The sequence below is a fragment of the Lactuca virosa genome, chromosome 3 (assembly GCF_052849685.1).
Source record: "Lactuca virosa cultivar CGN04683 chromosome 3, Lactuca_virosa_CGN04683_v6, whole genome shotgun sequence".
NCBI lineage: Eukaryota > Viridiplantae > Streptophyta > Magnoliopsida > Asterales > Asteraceae > Lactuca > Lactuca virosa.
This window is the reverse complement of record NC_136428.1, coordinates 416,959,162-416,977,033: the sequence shown is the minus strand read 5'-3', so window position 1 is coordinate 416,977,033 and position 17,872 is coordinate 416,959,162. Positions and strand designations below refer to the sequence as shown.

General features: G+C 38.0%; 1 protein-coding gene across 1 annotated transcript; it reads right to left on the bottom strand.

Annotated features, from left to right (window-relative positions):
- Positions 1–6,664: 6,664 nt before the first annotated feature.
- Positions 6,665–6,994, bottom strand: LOC145165044 (uncharacterized). Its single transcript, XM_079083682.1, has one exon. The coding sequence runs from the start codon at positions 6,992–6,994 to the stop codon at positions 6,665–6,667; it is 330 nt and encodes a 109-aa protein (XP_078939808.1).
- Between the last annotated feature and the right edge of the window lie 10,878 nt (positions 6,995–17,872).

Genomic DNA, 17,872 nt, shown 5'->3' with positions numbered 1-17,872 from the left:
CATTAGGTATCACACGAGCCTCCTCGGCCGTCAGCTAAATAGCCCTGCTCTTCACCATAGGCGTATCCACCTTGCCCTGGCGGCCATAGGTGATCCTCAATGTTGATGGAGTGGATGCTACCACTGGTCCCGCTGCTTCCAAACTCAGACAATGAGCCTTCTTGTGGCCCCTCTAATTACAATGGAAGCAAATCAGATCAGATACTGGGGTGGTTGTAGTAGTAGCAGTATAATCCCTTCAATATGACCCGTCCGGCCGTACATGAAGCAACCAGAACCACCCACCCTGAACGACCCATCGTGCGTCCTACCGCATTTGCCACCGCAGCTTCGGCCTTGCTGGCCTCTCGATCCAGAATCAAATACCTTGGGCCTCTTGCCCAAACTCCCTGAAACCCGAGCCTTATCTGGCTTCCTCTTCCTCTCCATCTGAAGATCAATCTCACTCTCCCTAGTCCTCGCTATCATATCCTTCAATATCGAGAAACTGGATCGGCTCACAAATTGTCGAATGTCACTCCTCAACATCTCGTGGTACCTTGCATTCTTCATCTTCTCATCTGCCGCATATTGTGGAACCAATAGCGCCTTCTCAAAGAACATTGCGGTGATCTCCGCCACCATCTCGATAGTCTGGAAAAGGTCCTGAAAATCCCTCACCAGCTGCTACAACTCAATCACTGGTGCGAACTCAGCTCATAATTTATTTGTAAAATCATCCCATGTCATCGAATCAACAACCTCATCACCAACACAACCTCCTCCCACCAGTCTCAGGCTTTGTCTTTTAGAAAATAGGAATCAAGTCTGACCTTTAACCCATTGGTACAACTACTTGTCAGGAAGGCGTTAACAACATCCGCTAACCAAGGATGACAGGTGTCTGCTCAAGTATGTTGCGGGTAATCTCAGATGAAATCAACTTCCACATTTGATCATCCAACTTCCTGACTCCAGAACCTGAGCCCGAGCCCTCATCAGCACCAGAACCACCACCTGGTCTGCGTCGTAGAGTCACCATACTAAAATAGACCATATAAACCATCAGATACACATCAATATATATATATATATATATATATATATATATATATATATATATATATATATATATATATATCAATGAGTCTTATAGTCTACAACCTCCTTGGTTTCATCGCAATTCTCCTTGACTTGAGTACGAATCCTCTTAATCCAGTAGTACGGGCCAATACTACCTTCCACATCTATCTGTACTTTCCTTAAGGATCTCTTTGATTCCTCCAAGTCACTCCCTATCCACATATAAAACCCTCCACAAAACAAGGCTTTCAACATTACATCTCTTCCTAGGTTTTCCCTAGGGCAAACACCATACCACTCTCCGCCATCAGCTGTAGAACGAACTCCTACCAGCACCCTCTAACTAGCTTATGAATACAATTATATATCACTGACACCAGATAATTCTACAAATTAAAGGTCTCAGATTACAATGGATGGACTCAAACAAGAGCTGTGCAATAAAGTTAAAACCTAACCTTCTAAAATTATTTAGTTTTCGAAATATGTAACTTATCATATTCGCTTACTAGTTAGCTGATGTTAGTGAGAATTCCCAAAAAGCAAAAAGCAAGCAGCATATGAGCATCGGTTAATCGGAATCAAGCATAAAGTAATCAAGTCAGCGTATCACTGATTGATCAGTACTAGCATGCAATTCTACAAGCCCATTCAGTAGTAATAAAAATGTATGTCTCTTAGAGTTCTATCATGCAAATCCTAAGCACATACTTAGCCCTAACTAGCACTCGATTCACAGATTCGTAGATCAAAGCATATCATAAATCATGTGTGGGTATTTTGGGAAAACTTACTTGAGCTCGGTCGATCGCATGCACCACACCCTTTTCTTTTATTAGAAACTCTTTTTATAAAACATATGTTTTTAAAATTTTACCAAACCCTTAGTTTGGTTCATACATACCCGAGAGTACGTCTGAATGCCTCAAACTAAGAATCTGATACCAACTTGTAACATCCCAAAAATTAACAACAAAAACATTCATTTTTAAGTTAATAAAACTGTAATCCAAACATCATCATAAAAACAAGATAGAACAAAGTGTGTCAAATACATCATGAAACATTAGAGTAATCATAAAATACGGAACGAGGTGGTGTATGCATTGCAATCTTCCCAGGCCTTCCCTTTCAAACCAGATTACTTGAAACATAAACTGAAAACCGTAAGCACAAAGCTTAGTGAGTTCCCCAAAATACCACATACCATTATAAACATATAAACATATAATTATACAACACATGCAATAATCACGAAGATAATAGTATACATAATAGTCATCGGGCCCCACCTGGCATCGGGCCTTTCCTAGTAAACATACAAGCACATATCACATACAAGTGTCACACAGACATCTAGGACCCTAACATAATAAACCATGGGTCGGCATTAGTGCCTTCGACCCGTTAAACATAGGGAGGAAACTCACCTCTAGGTGCTGAATCAATCAACTGAATCTCTGACTGTTGGCCCGGAAAATCCTTGCGCTATCAAAATCAATAAAATCCAATTATTAATTAGATTCTGACCTATAACCAAAAGTCTAACCCATTTGGACCATAACCAGGGTAAAAGACCATTTTACCCATTATCTAACTTGGTCCCAAGCCAAGGCCCAACTTAGCTATTCAAAAGGCCCAAATCCTAAAGCCCAACTCATGGCCCAATCATCCAAATTGGGCGCAATAACTGTCATAGGCCTAAAACCCAACGAAGACCAACATGCTAGCCCTAAGCCCAAAACAAAGGTCTAATGGCCTAACCAGGACCAAACTTTCAAATCCAACTATGGCCTAAAACCGAAAATGGCCAAGCCCAAAACAGCCTCTAGTGAGTACACGGAGCGTACTTAGCTTGCACGCCCAACATACTCCCATGTCCTCAAGTATTCTTTATTGAACACTTAAACAGTTAATACTTTTCTCCAATAATAAATTAAATAAATGGTTTATTAACCTGTTATAAAATAATATATTAAGTAGAATTCATAGTATTTTATTAATAATTAATCGTAAATTAATTAGAATTAATTTTGGGATTAATTTATTTAATTAAAAGTCTTGGACTGTTTAGTTATTTATTGATAGTTGAGAAAGGAAAGCACTAGAACCTCATAGAATGAGGTGGCAAAAATATCTAGGGAAAGCCTAGGAGATGTCGTCCAAGGCGCCTTAGATAAGGGGATTGGGCTGCTTTGTCACCAAGCAATGGAATCTCGGGCTTATCCCTTAAACCCTAGCTTTGGCACCAAGTTTCCAAAACTATATAAGGAACCTCCTGGCTATCGTTTTCGTCCAACCCTTCCCTCTACAAGCCTTGGAAGAAATTTTTCTCCCCTCTCCTCTCTTTTATATTATGCTCTTGTTACCTTGGGTGTCATTCCATTAGAGGCACGACACTTGTGGTGCTTTCTTTCAAGAGATCAACAAAGGAGAACTTTAGTTGTTTGCTATAACAACTAAAAGGTATGTAATTCTCAAACAATCTCATCTAAATTTCGAAAATATCCTAGGGTTTCGAAGGTTATTTTTGATGTTCTTAGTTATTGGTTCAATAGAGAAAACATAGATACTATTTAGCTTGCATGCAAACTTAAGGGTTTTATTTTTGTTTGTTTACCTAAATCCTATCATATATATGGTTTGGTAAAGGTAAGGTACTGCAGTACACCATCTAGGCTGCGATAAAGGGAAGGATCGACGACTGGTTTCCCATCGATATTGAACTTGTGAAATGGTTTCATAAGGCGTGTGGCAAGGGTTGCATTTCAGCATGTTTACACGCCGAAGGATGTCAGTGGCATACTTTTCTTGAGAAAGAAACTCGCCGTGAGTGTCGCGAGTGGCTCATATCCAAAGAAAATAGTTTAGAGGTCAGAGATCTGTTATGGAAAACTCTTTCCTCATGAGAGAGATAATTTTTTATAGGATAGTTGTGGAAGGTCCTATAGGAATGATGTCATCAACATATAGAAGAATATAAGAAGTGTGTTCAATACAGCGGTACACAAAAAGAGAAGCATCTATACGACTGTGAATAAAGCCAACTTAAAAGCATGAGCTGCAAATATGTGATACCGGGCTCAGGGAGCCTATTTGAGACCACAAAGAGAGTGACGGAAGAGACATACGTGATCCTAGTGACGATAGTCACAATACCCGGTGGATTAGTGCATGTAAACCGTCTCCTGAATACCACCATAAAGAAAAACATTATTCACATGAAGCTGATGAATAGGCCAATGACGAGAGATAGCAAGACTGAGATTGGTGTGAATGGTGGATGGTCTGACAACTGAGCTAAAAGTCTCTTCACATTCTATACCCTATTGTTGGATGCAACCATTTGCTACAAATATTGATTTGGAGAGAGAGAGAGAGAGAGAGAGAGAGAGAGAGAGAGAGAGAGAGAGAGAGAGAAATAAAGAAAGACACCCACCAGCATTGAACTTCTATTTAAACAACCACATGGGATGCACAATGTCCACCCCAGCTGGTCTTAGAACCAAGGTCCAAGTGTCATTTGACATAAGTGCATGGTATTCTTCTTTCATTTCTTGGTGCCAGTTAGGGTCCCATAATACATGTACATATGACAGAGGGACAAGGGAAAGGGATGTCGTGCTGTGGTTAAGATGCTAAATGTGTTTGTAAATGCCATTTTTAGAGTGAGTGGTCATGGGATAAGAGGGAGGAGGTTGGTTGTTTATAGGAGGAGGGGTGGGGTGATTCATGGTTTTGGTGAGGAAAGGTGTAGGGGGGTTGTATGATAGCCAAGAAGGAGGAGGGTCGAGGGCGGGTCGTTTTGATGTAGAGGAGGTGTTGGAGTGGTAGGAGAAATAGTATGAGGAGTATGAAGGTGATGAAATGAAAAAAGAGATGTGTCGCTGTTATATTTATGAAATTGATATGACGGTGCTTGAGTAGGTAAAGCCGGTCTCCTAAAAAATATCATGATGAGAGATGATAATTTTTTAGATGATAAGTCATAGCATCGGAAACTGGTATGAAGAGTTGGAAAACCTAGAAGAAAAACCAGGAGTGGTGCGAGGTTGAAGTTTGTGGGATGTGGTGATATGCGGGTAGCAAAGACAACTAAAGACATTAAGGTTGGTATAGGATGGGGTGATATTTAGAAGATAAACAGCTATATGAAGCACCTCGACCCAAAAATAAGGAGGGAGGTGGGATTGGAAAATATTAGTTCGAACAACATTGTTTATGGTTCGAAGAATATGCTCGGATTTACCATTTTTTTGAGAGGTGTGGGGCAAGAGAAACAGAAACAGATGTCATTTTTGGTGAATAAATCATGAAATAAGTGATTGTCATACTCCCCTAATATCACTTTTTTGTTTTAAAGGGTAGACCCACATAAAATGAGAGTAGTGGTCTAAGAAAATAACATAATAACAAATACCACTAGAGCTAGAAATTAGAGAAGTCCAAATATTCAAATGAATAACGTCAAACATATCATGAGCAATAGAATTCGAATTATGAAATACTAAATGAACAATTTTTCCAAGTTGACAATGTTCACAAAGAACACTAGAATTGTCTTTATTACACGAAAATAAATTTATTGGAAATTAAAGACTTCAACACTTGATGGCCAGGATGACCCAAATGTTGATGCGAAAGGGAAGAACTTGAAGAATCGAACAATTGTGGGGTTACAAGAGTGACATCATAAAGAGGACCAACGCTATCACATCATATAAGAGTTTGTTTGTTCATGTAATCCTTGACAGTAAAACCAAATTCAATTGAAAATTTATTTTGACGAGTGAAGGAACGAGCATAAATGAGATCTTTAATTATATTGGGAGTTATAAGAATATTATTAAGATGAAGAGTACAAAACGGAATTGAAATGGGGAAAGTGGTGTGACCGGTCATACTTATAGGCATTTTAGAATGATTACCAACGTAAATAAAAGGAGTACCATGATTAGTCGATATCGTTCTGATAATTCCTTTGTTCGAGAGAACATGATCGTTGGCACCCGAATCCATAATCCAACCTGTGTTTCTAGGATCATTTAACGTGAATATACTAAACATTTGTGGGAATTAGTAGGACCATCTTCATAAATCTGCCATGCTTGAGAAAAGGGAACAATGGGTGGATTTTGTGACATACAGTTGGATGTGTGAGAAGTCACATGCACCAGTTTTGGTGCTCCTGCGGCCTGGGAAAACTGCCCATGTAGGATGATCTACTGATGTTTTTTACAAGGTGGAGGAGGCGGCCCAAAAGACGAGGCATGTTGTTTTGTTGCTGCTCATTGGGCCAGCTTTGTGAGCGGAAGAAATCAGACTGCCAAGGGGCATGATATGCGCTAGAAATGGTAGCGTTTTGCTGTTGTTGATGGAGACCTGGTGGTGGTTGGATAAACACCTAACTATATTATTGTTGAGCGAGAGTTTGTTGGTCCAGCTGGCGGCAGTGCTGGTTGGGCTGTCAGTGATCGTTCCGGAGGAGGTGGTTGCGATTGTTTCCTCCATTGTTGGGAGAATTTCCCGATGAATGAAAAAGAACGTTAGAACATGCATGATCGACATGAGAGGCTTTTGGGATGATCTGTTGTAGGAGATTTTATTCTTCAAGAGTAGTGATGTTGTGGGTATCCGATAAAGATAGGAACAGAGAGTGATGACGCATGATGCATCCACCATGGTGGTATTTGGGTGATAGACCATTTATTGCATAAATCACGAGGTTCTTGGTGGGGACCTTGGAACTGAGATTTTTAAGTTGATCGATTGCTTTGATTTTCCTGAAGTACAATGCAACGGAGAGATCACCCACGGTGATGTTTAGAAGTTGGTTCTCGAGTTGTATGGCTCTTGAGTTCTTGTTGGAATGGAAAATGTTTTTGATTGCAACCCAAATGTCCCTTGCGGATTGACCTTCTTTCAAGACCATGTTGAGAACATTCCGAGACGTGGAACAATACAACCATAATGAGATTATAGATTCGGTTTCTTCCCACTATGCATCGGTAGGTTTAGGATTTGACTCATCAATGTGTGGTGAAGAGAGATCTCCACAGGTTATAGTTGAATCGGTCGATATCTAGGATAGGAGGTATGTAGGTTTTTATATCGGTGATGTCGAAGACCTTATTTAGAGGAAGAGAGGTGGTGTTTCTGGATCCATGCATGATGAAATTCAGAGGAGAGATGCTTTGGGAAGAACAATCTGACGGTAGTAGGGTTGTTCTACGGGTGATCAACACTCACGAAAGGTAAGAGAATAATTGTTAGTGAGAAGAAAAGGAAATAAGAGGATATTAAGGGAAGATATAAGGAAAGGAGAATAATTCAAAAGTGAGCTTTGATACCACGAAATTAAATATTATTCTCATATGTCTCAATAATGAACCATACAATAGAATATATATACATACGAAATAGAATATATATACATACGAATACAACTGAGGGTTATATGAGCTAAATGACTAATCATATACAAAGAGAATGTGGGCTAAACTAATAATCTACAATCCACTGACATACAACTGTAATCATTTCAAAATAACCTAACTGCTTTTTTTAATTAGTTCAACTAAAACCAAACTTATGGTTTATTATAGCGTTTTTCTAACCGGAAACTGGTTTTTTTACTGTTTTTTTCCAAAAAATGAATACGAACCGCTTTTAAAACCGAAAAAACTGATACTTTAACAAAATTTTGTTTCATAAAAAACCAAAAAGGCAGAACCAATTATAACTAAAATCGGTTTTTCTATAAGTTGTATATAACAAAACCGTTTTTTAACCGGAAACGGTTTAAATCAGTGTTTGTACACCTATGCTTCCAAGTTCCATAGTTGAACCACTTCGAACATCCCAACATGTAAACCTAAATATGAGTTTGTATGGACCATTCTTTTAAAAAAGCAAATCACATGTTTAAAATCATGTAAGCTCGTCGTGAACGCCTAACCCAAAATAATTGGATAACAACCCGTCTTTTAACATTTGTTTTCATAAGGGAAAATAACGCAACGGCCCTACGATGTATTATAACTTTGCCCATTAAGTCCCTAAAATTTTTTCGTGCCTTCTAAGGGAACAAAATGGTTTTTGTCAGGTCGATTTTGTCACTTTGGACAAAATGAAGGGGTAAACTACTTACCCCTTTACCACATAAACCTTGACTAATCACTCTTGGTTCATTTGACCTGTCTTTCTTTCTTTCTTTCTCTCTATCTCTCTCTCTCTCTATGGATTGATGGAAGTGGAGTCTACATACAGTTTGCTTGCGATTTCAACAGGCAGTGGGAAGTGGATTTCACCTATTTATCATCTATTTCTTGTGTGTTTCGATCGTTTGTGTTCAGTTACAGTCGAACGCGAACGATGTTGTTGTAATGCAAACTATGAAATCGATTCTCAGTCTACCCAAACCACTCGATTAGTCCGCTCCTAATCCATTTGAATTGAAGTAATTAAGTGCTCAATTTACAACCAGGTTACTAGGATCCACACCGGTTTCTGAAACAAAATGATTTGTACAACAATGGTGAACCAAAAAAACAAGATCCATCTTCATCTCTATCAAATCTGGCTATTTTTCTACCAATCATTTGGGTTCTTGAGACCTATCCAAAGTAAGAGGAAGGGTTCGATGAGATCCGTAAAATCTATTCACAAGGGTTCGTATGGAAGATCAATCTTCGGTGATATCTTCGACCCCAATACACACAAAAGAAAAGGACGAAGGTTTTGCTTTAATGTATAGATCCAAAAAAGGGAGATTTTTCAGAACCTCTTCTCCGACTGTAACCTTTTCTCATGTAGTTACGCAACATGATTATTTCTGGAATACTTCACAGGAAACATAAGTCGAAACCCATGAATCAATTTAGTTTCAGATATTGATACCTAAAAACTCAAATATGATGATGGTTACTGAATGGTTTGCTCATGTGGTGATTATTTAGTTTCATCTAGTCCCCTTAACCTTTTTTAATTAACATCAAGCCACCTACATCTATTAACCGGGAAAAAAAGGCTTAGGGGACTAGATGAACAGGTCACTAAACATGTTGTTCCCTTAAAAGGTTCGAAAATAACTTTAGGTGCTCGAAATATATAGTAGCGCTAATGTGTAATTTTCCCTTTTTATAAATAAGAAGTTCCCCAAGTAGTAAAAAATTAAAAAACACACTACAATTTTAAGACGGGTTATTATTATCAAAATTATAAATCAAAAAGTAATTAAAAAGTACATGTCATATAACATATATAATTATGAAAAACAATATTCGATGATAAATAATTTTAAACAAAATAATAAATTTAGTGCGGGGTTCAAACGCTCAATTTATAATTATAATTTCATCTAAATAATGTATTAAATTTCATATTTTTAGAAAGAAACTAGTCACTAATGTTAAAAACTACCGAAATCAATAAAATGTGAACATAATCAAGTAAAATCGACAATTTTTATCTTGTGGAAGAAACAACAAAAATAAATATTAGAAATGCGCAAAACCCGACATTCCTTTAATATATATATTAGAAGAAAAAGATTGGATAAAATATGATATTACCATATTGGATTGTGTATAATCTAGAGAGGATAAACCCTAATTCTTGTTTGGAAATATTGGATTTCGGATATCTTGTTGATTAGATTTATCAGGTAATTTTTGTAATTATCCGACTTTTTTAGATAAAAATATGGCTACATTCTCTCCACATGGGATCTTTTGTAAAGTTGATATGGGGTTCTACATATATTTATATTTACATGGTATCATAGTCGGAGTCTTACACCCCCATGGCTCAGCACATCACTGCCTATCCTCATTGAGCCTCCGACTTTGAGGGGGAGTATTAGTGTATCCCACATCGGTATGACACATCTTATAAGTAGCTATATATGTTGGAGTCTCCCTTCTCTCTACAAGGGATCTTTTGAAGAGTTAATAATGGGTTCCACATATATTTACAACATTTTCTTGTTATACACCCATTTGGGATTGCCATAGTTAATCCTAAGAAAATCATTAGTGAATCTTAGGAATAACCCCTAGTAAGTCTTGAGAATATCCCTGGAAAAGCCCAGATAAATTGCTAAGTAATATCAACAGGAATCCTTAATGGAGAAGTAATGATTCAAACAAGGATTACAAAGGAATGCAAGCAAGAAATCACATGAAGATTGCAGTATGGATGAACAGCTATGATTTTGTCGAGATTAGAATCTGGTTTTATCATACCAAAATTTATTATTGTTCAGTCTCATTTAATTATTTCCATCATGGTTGTGTATATTATACAAAACATCCCTCAATCATTTAAAACCTATCTAAAAGTATTCCCTACTATTTTCCTTAGAAAGGTTTAATACCTCTACTAATCAGAATTTGGTTTTAAAACATCATCCTGAATTATCTCCTAATTAAGATGAAAATTCTTGGTTTGTTTCCAAACCTCATATCTCAATTTTTTTAACAAGCCAAAATTCCAAATGCATGATTGTCACAACTAGGAATTTTGATGCTTTGTAACAACAACAATGATAACAATTGTAAACCAACAATGTGAAAGCATGCATGATGCTTATTCAATAATAACAAAAACTTCCATCAAACACTTTATACAAGCACTACAAATAGTCAACAAAGAATTGGAAACCCTAGAAATCCCGGTTTAAGTCCATTTTGGACTAGGATTTCCTTATTGGGCCTAATGGACCAATAAGCTTCCAATTTAACTATCTTGAACATAGAACTCTCAAATGGGCTCTAATTGGACCCATATACATGAAACTTAATATTTTGAGCCTTATAAGCCTAAAATGAACTAGGTTATCTTTAATGGGCCTTATTGGACCATAACAAATCTAATTAGCCCTAGTTGGATTACTCACTTAATCCAACTACCAACTACAAATGACCCTTAGAGGTGCCGTCCGTTATTACTCACTTAATCCAAACCAACTTGATTACTATTGATTAACGACCTGAGCCAGTTTACTTTGATTACTCACAAGCCTTAGCAACCGAGAAAAGAGGAGTATGAAGTCCTACCACTTTCGTGAGTTACTTTAGGCTGTCGGGGATGCGAAGAACACGTTGGCCCATCTCGCATTTGATTACTTTGACACTACTAGCAATACTAATGGACCACTAGGGCCCAATAGCACATAAAAGCCATTGAAGGTCCCTTTATACGGAATTGGGTCCTAGGAGGCCCAATAACATATAATCGTTTTCCCTTGGGCCCCAAAGATCATGTTAATGGATTTGCAAGATCCAAAAAGCATGATTTGAAACTTTTAAGCCCAAGTGTCGAATGTTTACTTGTCTTAGGTATCGCATAACTACTGGAGGGTTCGATTGAACGATTTGTTATTTTTATATCGACTCGAGACCGAGCGATTTGTTTATAACGGTATTTGGAGTTATACGTGTATTTGTCTTTTGATTTTGTAAGCCGTAGATTAGTATTTTTGTCTGAATATTCTATAATTAAAATAAGTGGTTTAAAATAGTCGTTTGACCATTTCAGCCCCTTTCTCTTTATAAATAACAATTTTAGTCCTTTATATAAAAGAAAAGTCATTTTAGGCCCTTAAAACATTTTCTTGACACTTTTGCATCATAGACTTGTTTAAATGATATTTTTAACTCAAGACTTATTCTTTGGCAGTTTCAGCCCTTCCAGAATAGTGTTTTTCGGTTAAAACCGAAATTTTTGCAATTTTTACAATTTTAGCCCAAAATCTACAAACTTTGCATTTTTGATCCTTTTTGGAAAAGAAAAGCATTTTTAACCCTTGAAATAGTTTTGTTACACTTGTTATCCCCTGTTTTGAAGAATTTACCATTTCAGCCCCTTTAAATGTCATATTTTCACAACTTTGGGCTTGTTGGGCCGAAAAGCCCAAAATTTAGCCCATTAAGCTAATATTTACAATTTAAGTCCTTTGGAGGTTATAATGTTCATAAAAACAATTATTGTAACTTGTTTGACTCTTTTGACCTTTAAGAAACCGTGATTTGGCAATTTTTAACCCAACTTTTGTATTTTTGACAATTTAAGCCCAAAAATGGGTTTTATGTTGAAATATGTTTATCACAATCTTGTAAGTTAATATTCTTGACTTGATTAGTGTAATCTAACTTAGATCATGTTTGTTTTCCTTCTTAGGACATAGATCTCAAGATTTCTTCCCTTTTTGTTTACATATTCAACACAAAAACACATAAAATCACACATACATGCATAAAATCATACATAGCATACACATACACATAGATCTACACATTTTACTTGTATTCTCCCCCATAAAACTTATGAAAACCAAAAAGAGAGGGGTATGAAGCTCACCTTCAGTTGTGGGTTCGGTTTTTGAAGAAGAATGGAAGCAAGTGATGTGATTTTCAGCTTTAGCAAGCTTTCTTGGAAGATCTCGAACTTAAAGAGATTTCTAGGAGTATGATCACCAAAAACTTGTTTAGAAGGAAGGATCTTACAAGAGAGAAGATTTATATATCTTAGACATGTAAAAACTTACCAAAGAATGATGATTATCTTGTGAAAACCTCTTGAAACATAAGCAAAAGTCTTGTGAATTTTTGGATGAAGAAATGGATGAGTTTAGAGAGACTTAGAGAGAGTTTGTTGTGATATGTGTGTGTTTTGGGAGGCTCTCGGCCGAGAGAAAAAGAGAGAGGAGAAGAGAGAGACATTTGAGTTGACATGCATGAAAACATGAGATTTTGCATGGGTTTCCAATGGGTAAATGTGAGGTGGCAAGTGGAAGTCAAGTCTCTTCCATTTTTGAGTAGTTGGGCCGAGAAGAGGAGAAAGGAAGAAAGAAAATTGGGCCTTATAACCAGTCATTATCAGGCATAGTTATAACGACTCACTAGAATTGATAATCTCCGACACCACCCGAGTAATCAAGGAAGAGTAATCAAAAATCATTCGTTGTGAGAGTGTATAAATGTAAACCACCTTGATTACTCACTTAATCCAACTACAAACGACCCTTAGAGGTGCCGTCCGTTATTACTCACTTAATCCAAACCACCTTGATTACTATTGATTAACGACCTGAGTCTGTTTACTTTGATTACTCCCAAGCCTTAGCAACTGAGAGAAGAGGAGTATGAAGTCCTACCACTTTCGTGAGTTACTTTAGGCTGTCGGGGATGCGAAGAACACGTTGGCCCATCTCGCATTTGATTACTTTGACCTTACTAGTAATACTAATGGACCACTAGGGCCCAATAGCACATAAAAGCCATTGAAGGTCCCTTTATATGGAATTGGGTCCTAGGAGGCCCAATAACATATAATCGTTTTCCCTTGGGCCCCAAAGATCATGTTAATGGATTTGCAAGATCCAACAAGCATGATTTGAAACTTTTAAGCCCAAGTGTCGAATGTTTACTTGTCTTAGGTATCGCATAACTACTGGAGGGTTCGATTGAACGATTTGTTATTTTTGTATCGACTCGAGACCGAGCGATTTGTTTATAACGGTATTTGGAGTTATACGTGTATTTGTCTTTTGATTTTGTAAGCCGTAGATTAGTATTTTTTTCTCAATATTCTATAATTAAAATAAGTGGTTTAAAATAGTGGTTTGACCTTTTCAGCCCCTTTCTCTTTATAAATAACAATTTTAGTCCTTTATATAAAAGAAAAGTCATTTTAGGCCCTTAAAACATTTTCTTGACACTTTTGCATCATAGACTTGTTTAAATGATATTTTTAACTCAAGACTTATTCTTTGGCAGTTTCAGCCCTTCCAGAATAGTGTTTTTCGGTTAAAACCCAAATTTTTGCAATTTTTACAATTTTAGCCCAAAATCTAAAAACTTTGCATTTTTGATCCTTTTTGGAAAAGAAAAGCATTTTTAACCCTTGGAATAGTTTTGTTACACTTGTTATCCCCTGTTTTGAAGAATTTACCATTTCAGCCCCTTTAAATGTCATATTTTCGCAACTTTGGGCTTGTTGGGCCGAAAAGCCCAAAATTTAGCCCATTAAGCTAATATTTACAATTTAAGTCCTTTGGAGGTTATAATGTTCATAAAAACAATTATTGTAATTGTTTTGACTCTTTTGACCTTTAAGAAACCGTGATTTGGCAATTTTTAACCCAACTTTTGTATTTTTGACAATTTAAGCCCAAAAATGGGTTTTATGTTGAAATATGTTTATCACAATCTTGTAAGTTAATATTCTTGACTTGATTAGTGTAATATAACTTAGATCATGTTTGCTTTCCTTCTTAGGACATAGATCTCGATATTTCTTCCCTTATTGTTTACATATTCAACACAAAAACACATAAAATCACATATACATGCATAAAATCATACATAGCATACACATACACATAGATCTACACATTTTACTTGTATTCTCCCCCATAAAACTTATGAAAACCGAAAAGAGAGGGGTATGAAGCTCACCTTGAGTTGTGGGTTCGGTTTTTGAAGAAGAATGGAAGCCAGTGATGTGATTTTCGGCTTTAGCAAGCTTTCTAGGAAGATCTCGAACTTAAAGAGTTTTCTTGGAGTATGATCACCAAAAACTTGTTTAGAAGGAAGGATCTTACAAGAGAGAAGAGTTGTATATCTTAGACATGTAAACACTTACCAAAGAATGATGATTATCTTGTGAAAACCTCTTGAAACATAAGCAAAAGTCTTGTGAATTTTTGGATGAAGAAATAGATGAGTTTAGAGAGACTTAGAGAGAGTTTGTTGTGATATGTGTGTGTGAATTTTTGGATGAAGAAATAGATGAGTTTAGAGAGACTTAGAGAGAGTTTGTTGTGATATGTGTGTGTTTTGGGAGGCTCTCGGCCGAGAGAAAAAGAGAGACGAGAAGAGAGAGACATTTGAGTTAACATGCATGAAAACATGAGATTTTGCATGGGTTTCCAATGGGTAAATGTGAGGTGGCAAGTGGAAGTCAACTCTCTTCCATTTTTGAGTAGTTGGGCCGAGAAGAGGAGAAAGGAAGAAAGAAAATTGGGCTTTGTATGCTTAAGCCCATATTATGATTCAATTAGAGGATTTTTGGCCCAAAATAAGTCAAGGAATGATTTTTATGATCCATTAGGGCTAATTAGATTTGTTATGGTCCAATAAGGCCCATTAAAGATAACCTAGTTCATTTTAGGCTTATAAGGCTCAAAATATTAAGTTTCATGTATATGGGTCCAATTAGAGCCCATTTGAGAGTTCTATGTTCAAGATAGTTAAATTGGAAGCTTATTGGTCCATTAGGCCCAATAAGGAAATCCTAGTCCAAAATGGACTTAAACCGGGATTTCTAGGGTTTCCAATTCTTTGTTGACTATTTGTAGTGCTTGTATAAACTGTTTGATGGAAGTTTTTGTTGTTATTGATAAAGCATCATGCATGCTTTCACATTGTTGGTTTACAATTGTTATCATTGTTGTTGTTACAAAGCATCAAAATTCCTAGTTGTGACATCATCCCCCCGTTAGAGGGAATTTCGTCCCGAAATTCTTTTGAAAGCTAGATTTGAAATTGCGAGAACAGGTGAGGGTACTTCTGCTTCATTTGGTCTTCACGTTCCCATGTGAATTCCGGTCCGCGTCTTGCGTTCCATCGAACTTTCACAATCGGAATGCGACTTTGCTTAGTACGCTTCACCTCCATGTCCATGATTTCGACTGGTTCCTCAATGAACAGGAGATTCTCATTGATTTCGACTTCTTCTAATGGAATGACGAGAGTCTCGTCGGATAAGCACTTTTTCAAGTTGGAAACGTGGAACACGGGGTGTACACTGCTGAGCTCAGCGGGTAGCTGCAGTCTATAAGCCACTGGACCGATTCGGGCAAGAATCTCGAAGGGTCCAATGTATCGAGGGTTCAGTTTTCCCCGCTTTCCAAAACGAATCACCCCTTTCCAAGGAGAGACTTTTAATAACACCCTATCCCCGACTCTAAATTCCAAGGGCTTTTGCCGTTTGTCAGCGTAGCTCTTTTGTCTGTCTCGTGATGATTGCAGTCGGGTCCTGATCTGAATTATCTTCTCGGTCGTCTCGCGTATGATTTCCAGTCCCGTTAAGGCATTGTTTGACGTTTGTCCTCTTGCTAGCTGGGTGTTTCCTACCTCAGCACAACATAACGGTGATCTACATTTACGCCCGTACAATGCTTCGAAATGAGCGACTTTGATGCTCGAGTGATAGCTGTTGTTGTATGAGAACTCGATCAGAGGCAAGTGGGTATTCGACGATTTTCCAAAATCTATCACACACGCGCGAAGCATATCTTCGAGCGTTTGAATGGTTCGCTCGCTTTGACCATCCGTTTGTGGGTGGTAGGCAGTGCTCATGTCAAGTTGTGTTCCCATAGCTTTCTGAAGCGATTGCCAAAAGCATGACGTAAACCTACTATCTCTATCTGAGATGATAGATACGGGCACTCCGTGGAGTCTCACGATTTCTTTGATGTAGATTCTTGTCAGGCGCTCCATCTTGTATGATTCTTTTATTGGTAGGAAATGAGCGAATTTTGTTAATCTATCAACTATTACCCATATGGTATCCAAACCATCCGTCGACTTGGGTAGTTTGGTCACAAAATCCATGGTAATCCTTTCCCATTTCCACTCGGGAATTACTGGTTGCTGATCCATGGTAATCCTTCTCCCTGACCCATAGCTAGCACCCTTCCTGTTCCTCCCTTCCCAGGGTTGTTGGTGTTGGGGCAGTTTCGATGGATATGTCCAGTCTTTCCACATCCATAACAGGTGGGGCTTGATCCTGTGTTATTGCCGCTATTGTTGGTGTTGTTGTTGTTGCTGTTGTTGTTGTTGCGGTTGTTGTTGTTCCCTTGTTGTTGGTTCTGTAGAGGATAGGTTCTGCAATACCTTCCTGTGTGACCCTTCCGATTGCAACTGGTGCATTGCATTTCCTTGCACTTGCCATTATGATGGAGACTGCACTTGTTGCATTTTGGGAGATTCCCAGAATACTGCCTAGGAGTGCTTGGATTAGCTGAGGCTGGAGCATGTGGTGTGGAGGGTACTTGGGTGGTTGCAGCGTTGACTGTCACTGTTTGTTGCTTCTTTGTCGACTCCGAGCCTTGTCGCCATTTTCTCTTGTTGTTCTTTCCTTTCTTGTTGTCACTCTCTTTCTTGCCTTCACTTTCCGCTGGCTTCTCGCCCTTCTTGTTGTTGTGGTCGTATAGTTTCTTGGCTAACCTCTTGGCATTGTCGAAGGTTTCAGGATTTGCAGCGATTACATTTCCTTGAATTGGGGAGGCCAATCCCCAGATGAATCATTCGATTTTCTTTCCTTCTGACGTAATCATGCCAGGGCACAACAATGACACCTCGCTAAACCTTGATATGTATGCATCAATATCAGAGTTTCGGACGGTGAGATCCCACAGCTCTTGCTCCATTTTCTGAATTTCGCCACGAGGGCAGTACTCAGCCATCAGCATTTCCTTCAACTCCGTCCATGGCATAGCGTTGGATACGGGGAGAGTCATGGCCTCTACATGTCCATTCCACCAAGTGAGAGCTTGGTCAACGAATGTGCATGCGACGAACTTCACTTTCACCTCCTTGGGACATTCACATATCTCGAATACCGATTCCACTTTTTCCATCCACCTCTTTAGGGTTATCATTCCACCCGTGCCATTAAAGGTTCGTGGCTTGGCGTTGGTGAAGTCCTTGTAGGAACTTAAAGAGTGATGTGATTTTCAGCTTTAGCAAGTGATGTGATTTTCAGCTTTAGCAAGTGATGTGATTTTCAGCTTTAGCAAGTG

What these genes read in the sequence shown, in the direction of transcription:
- LOC145165044 (XM_079083682.1), bottom strand. Translation starts at nt 6,994, where the DNA reads ATGGTCTTGAAAGAAGGTCAATCCGCAAGGGACATTTGGGTTGCAATC.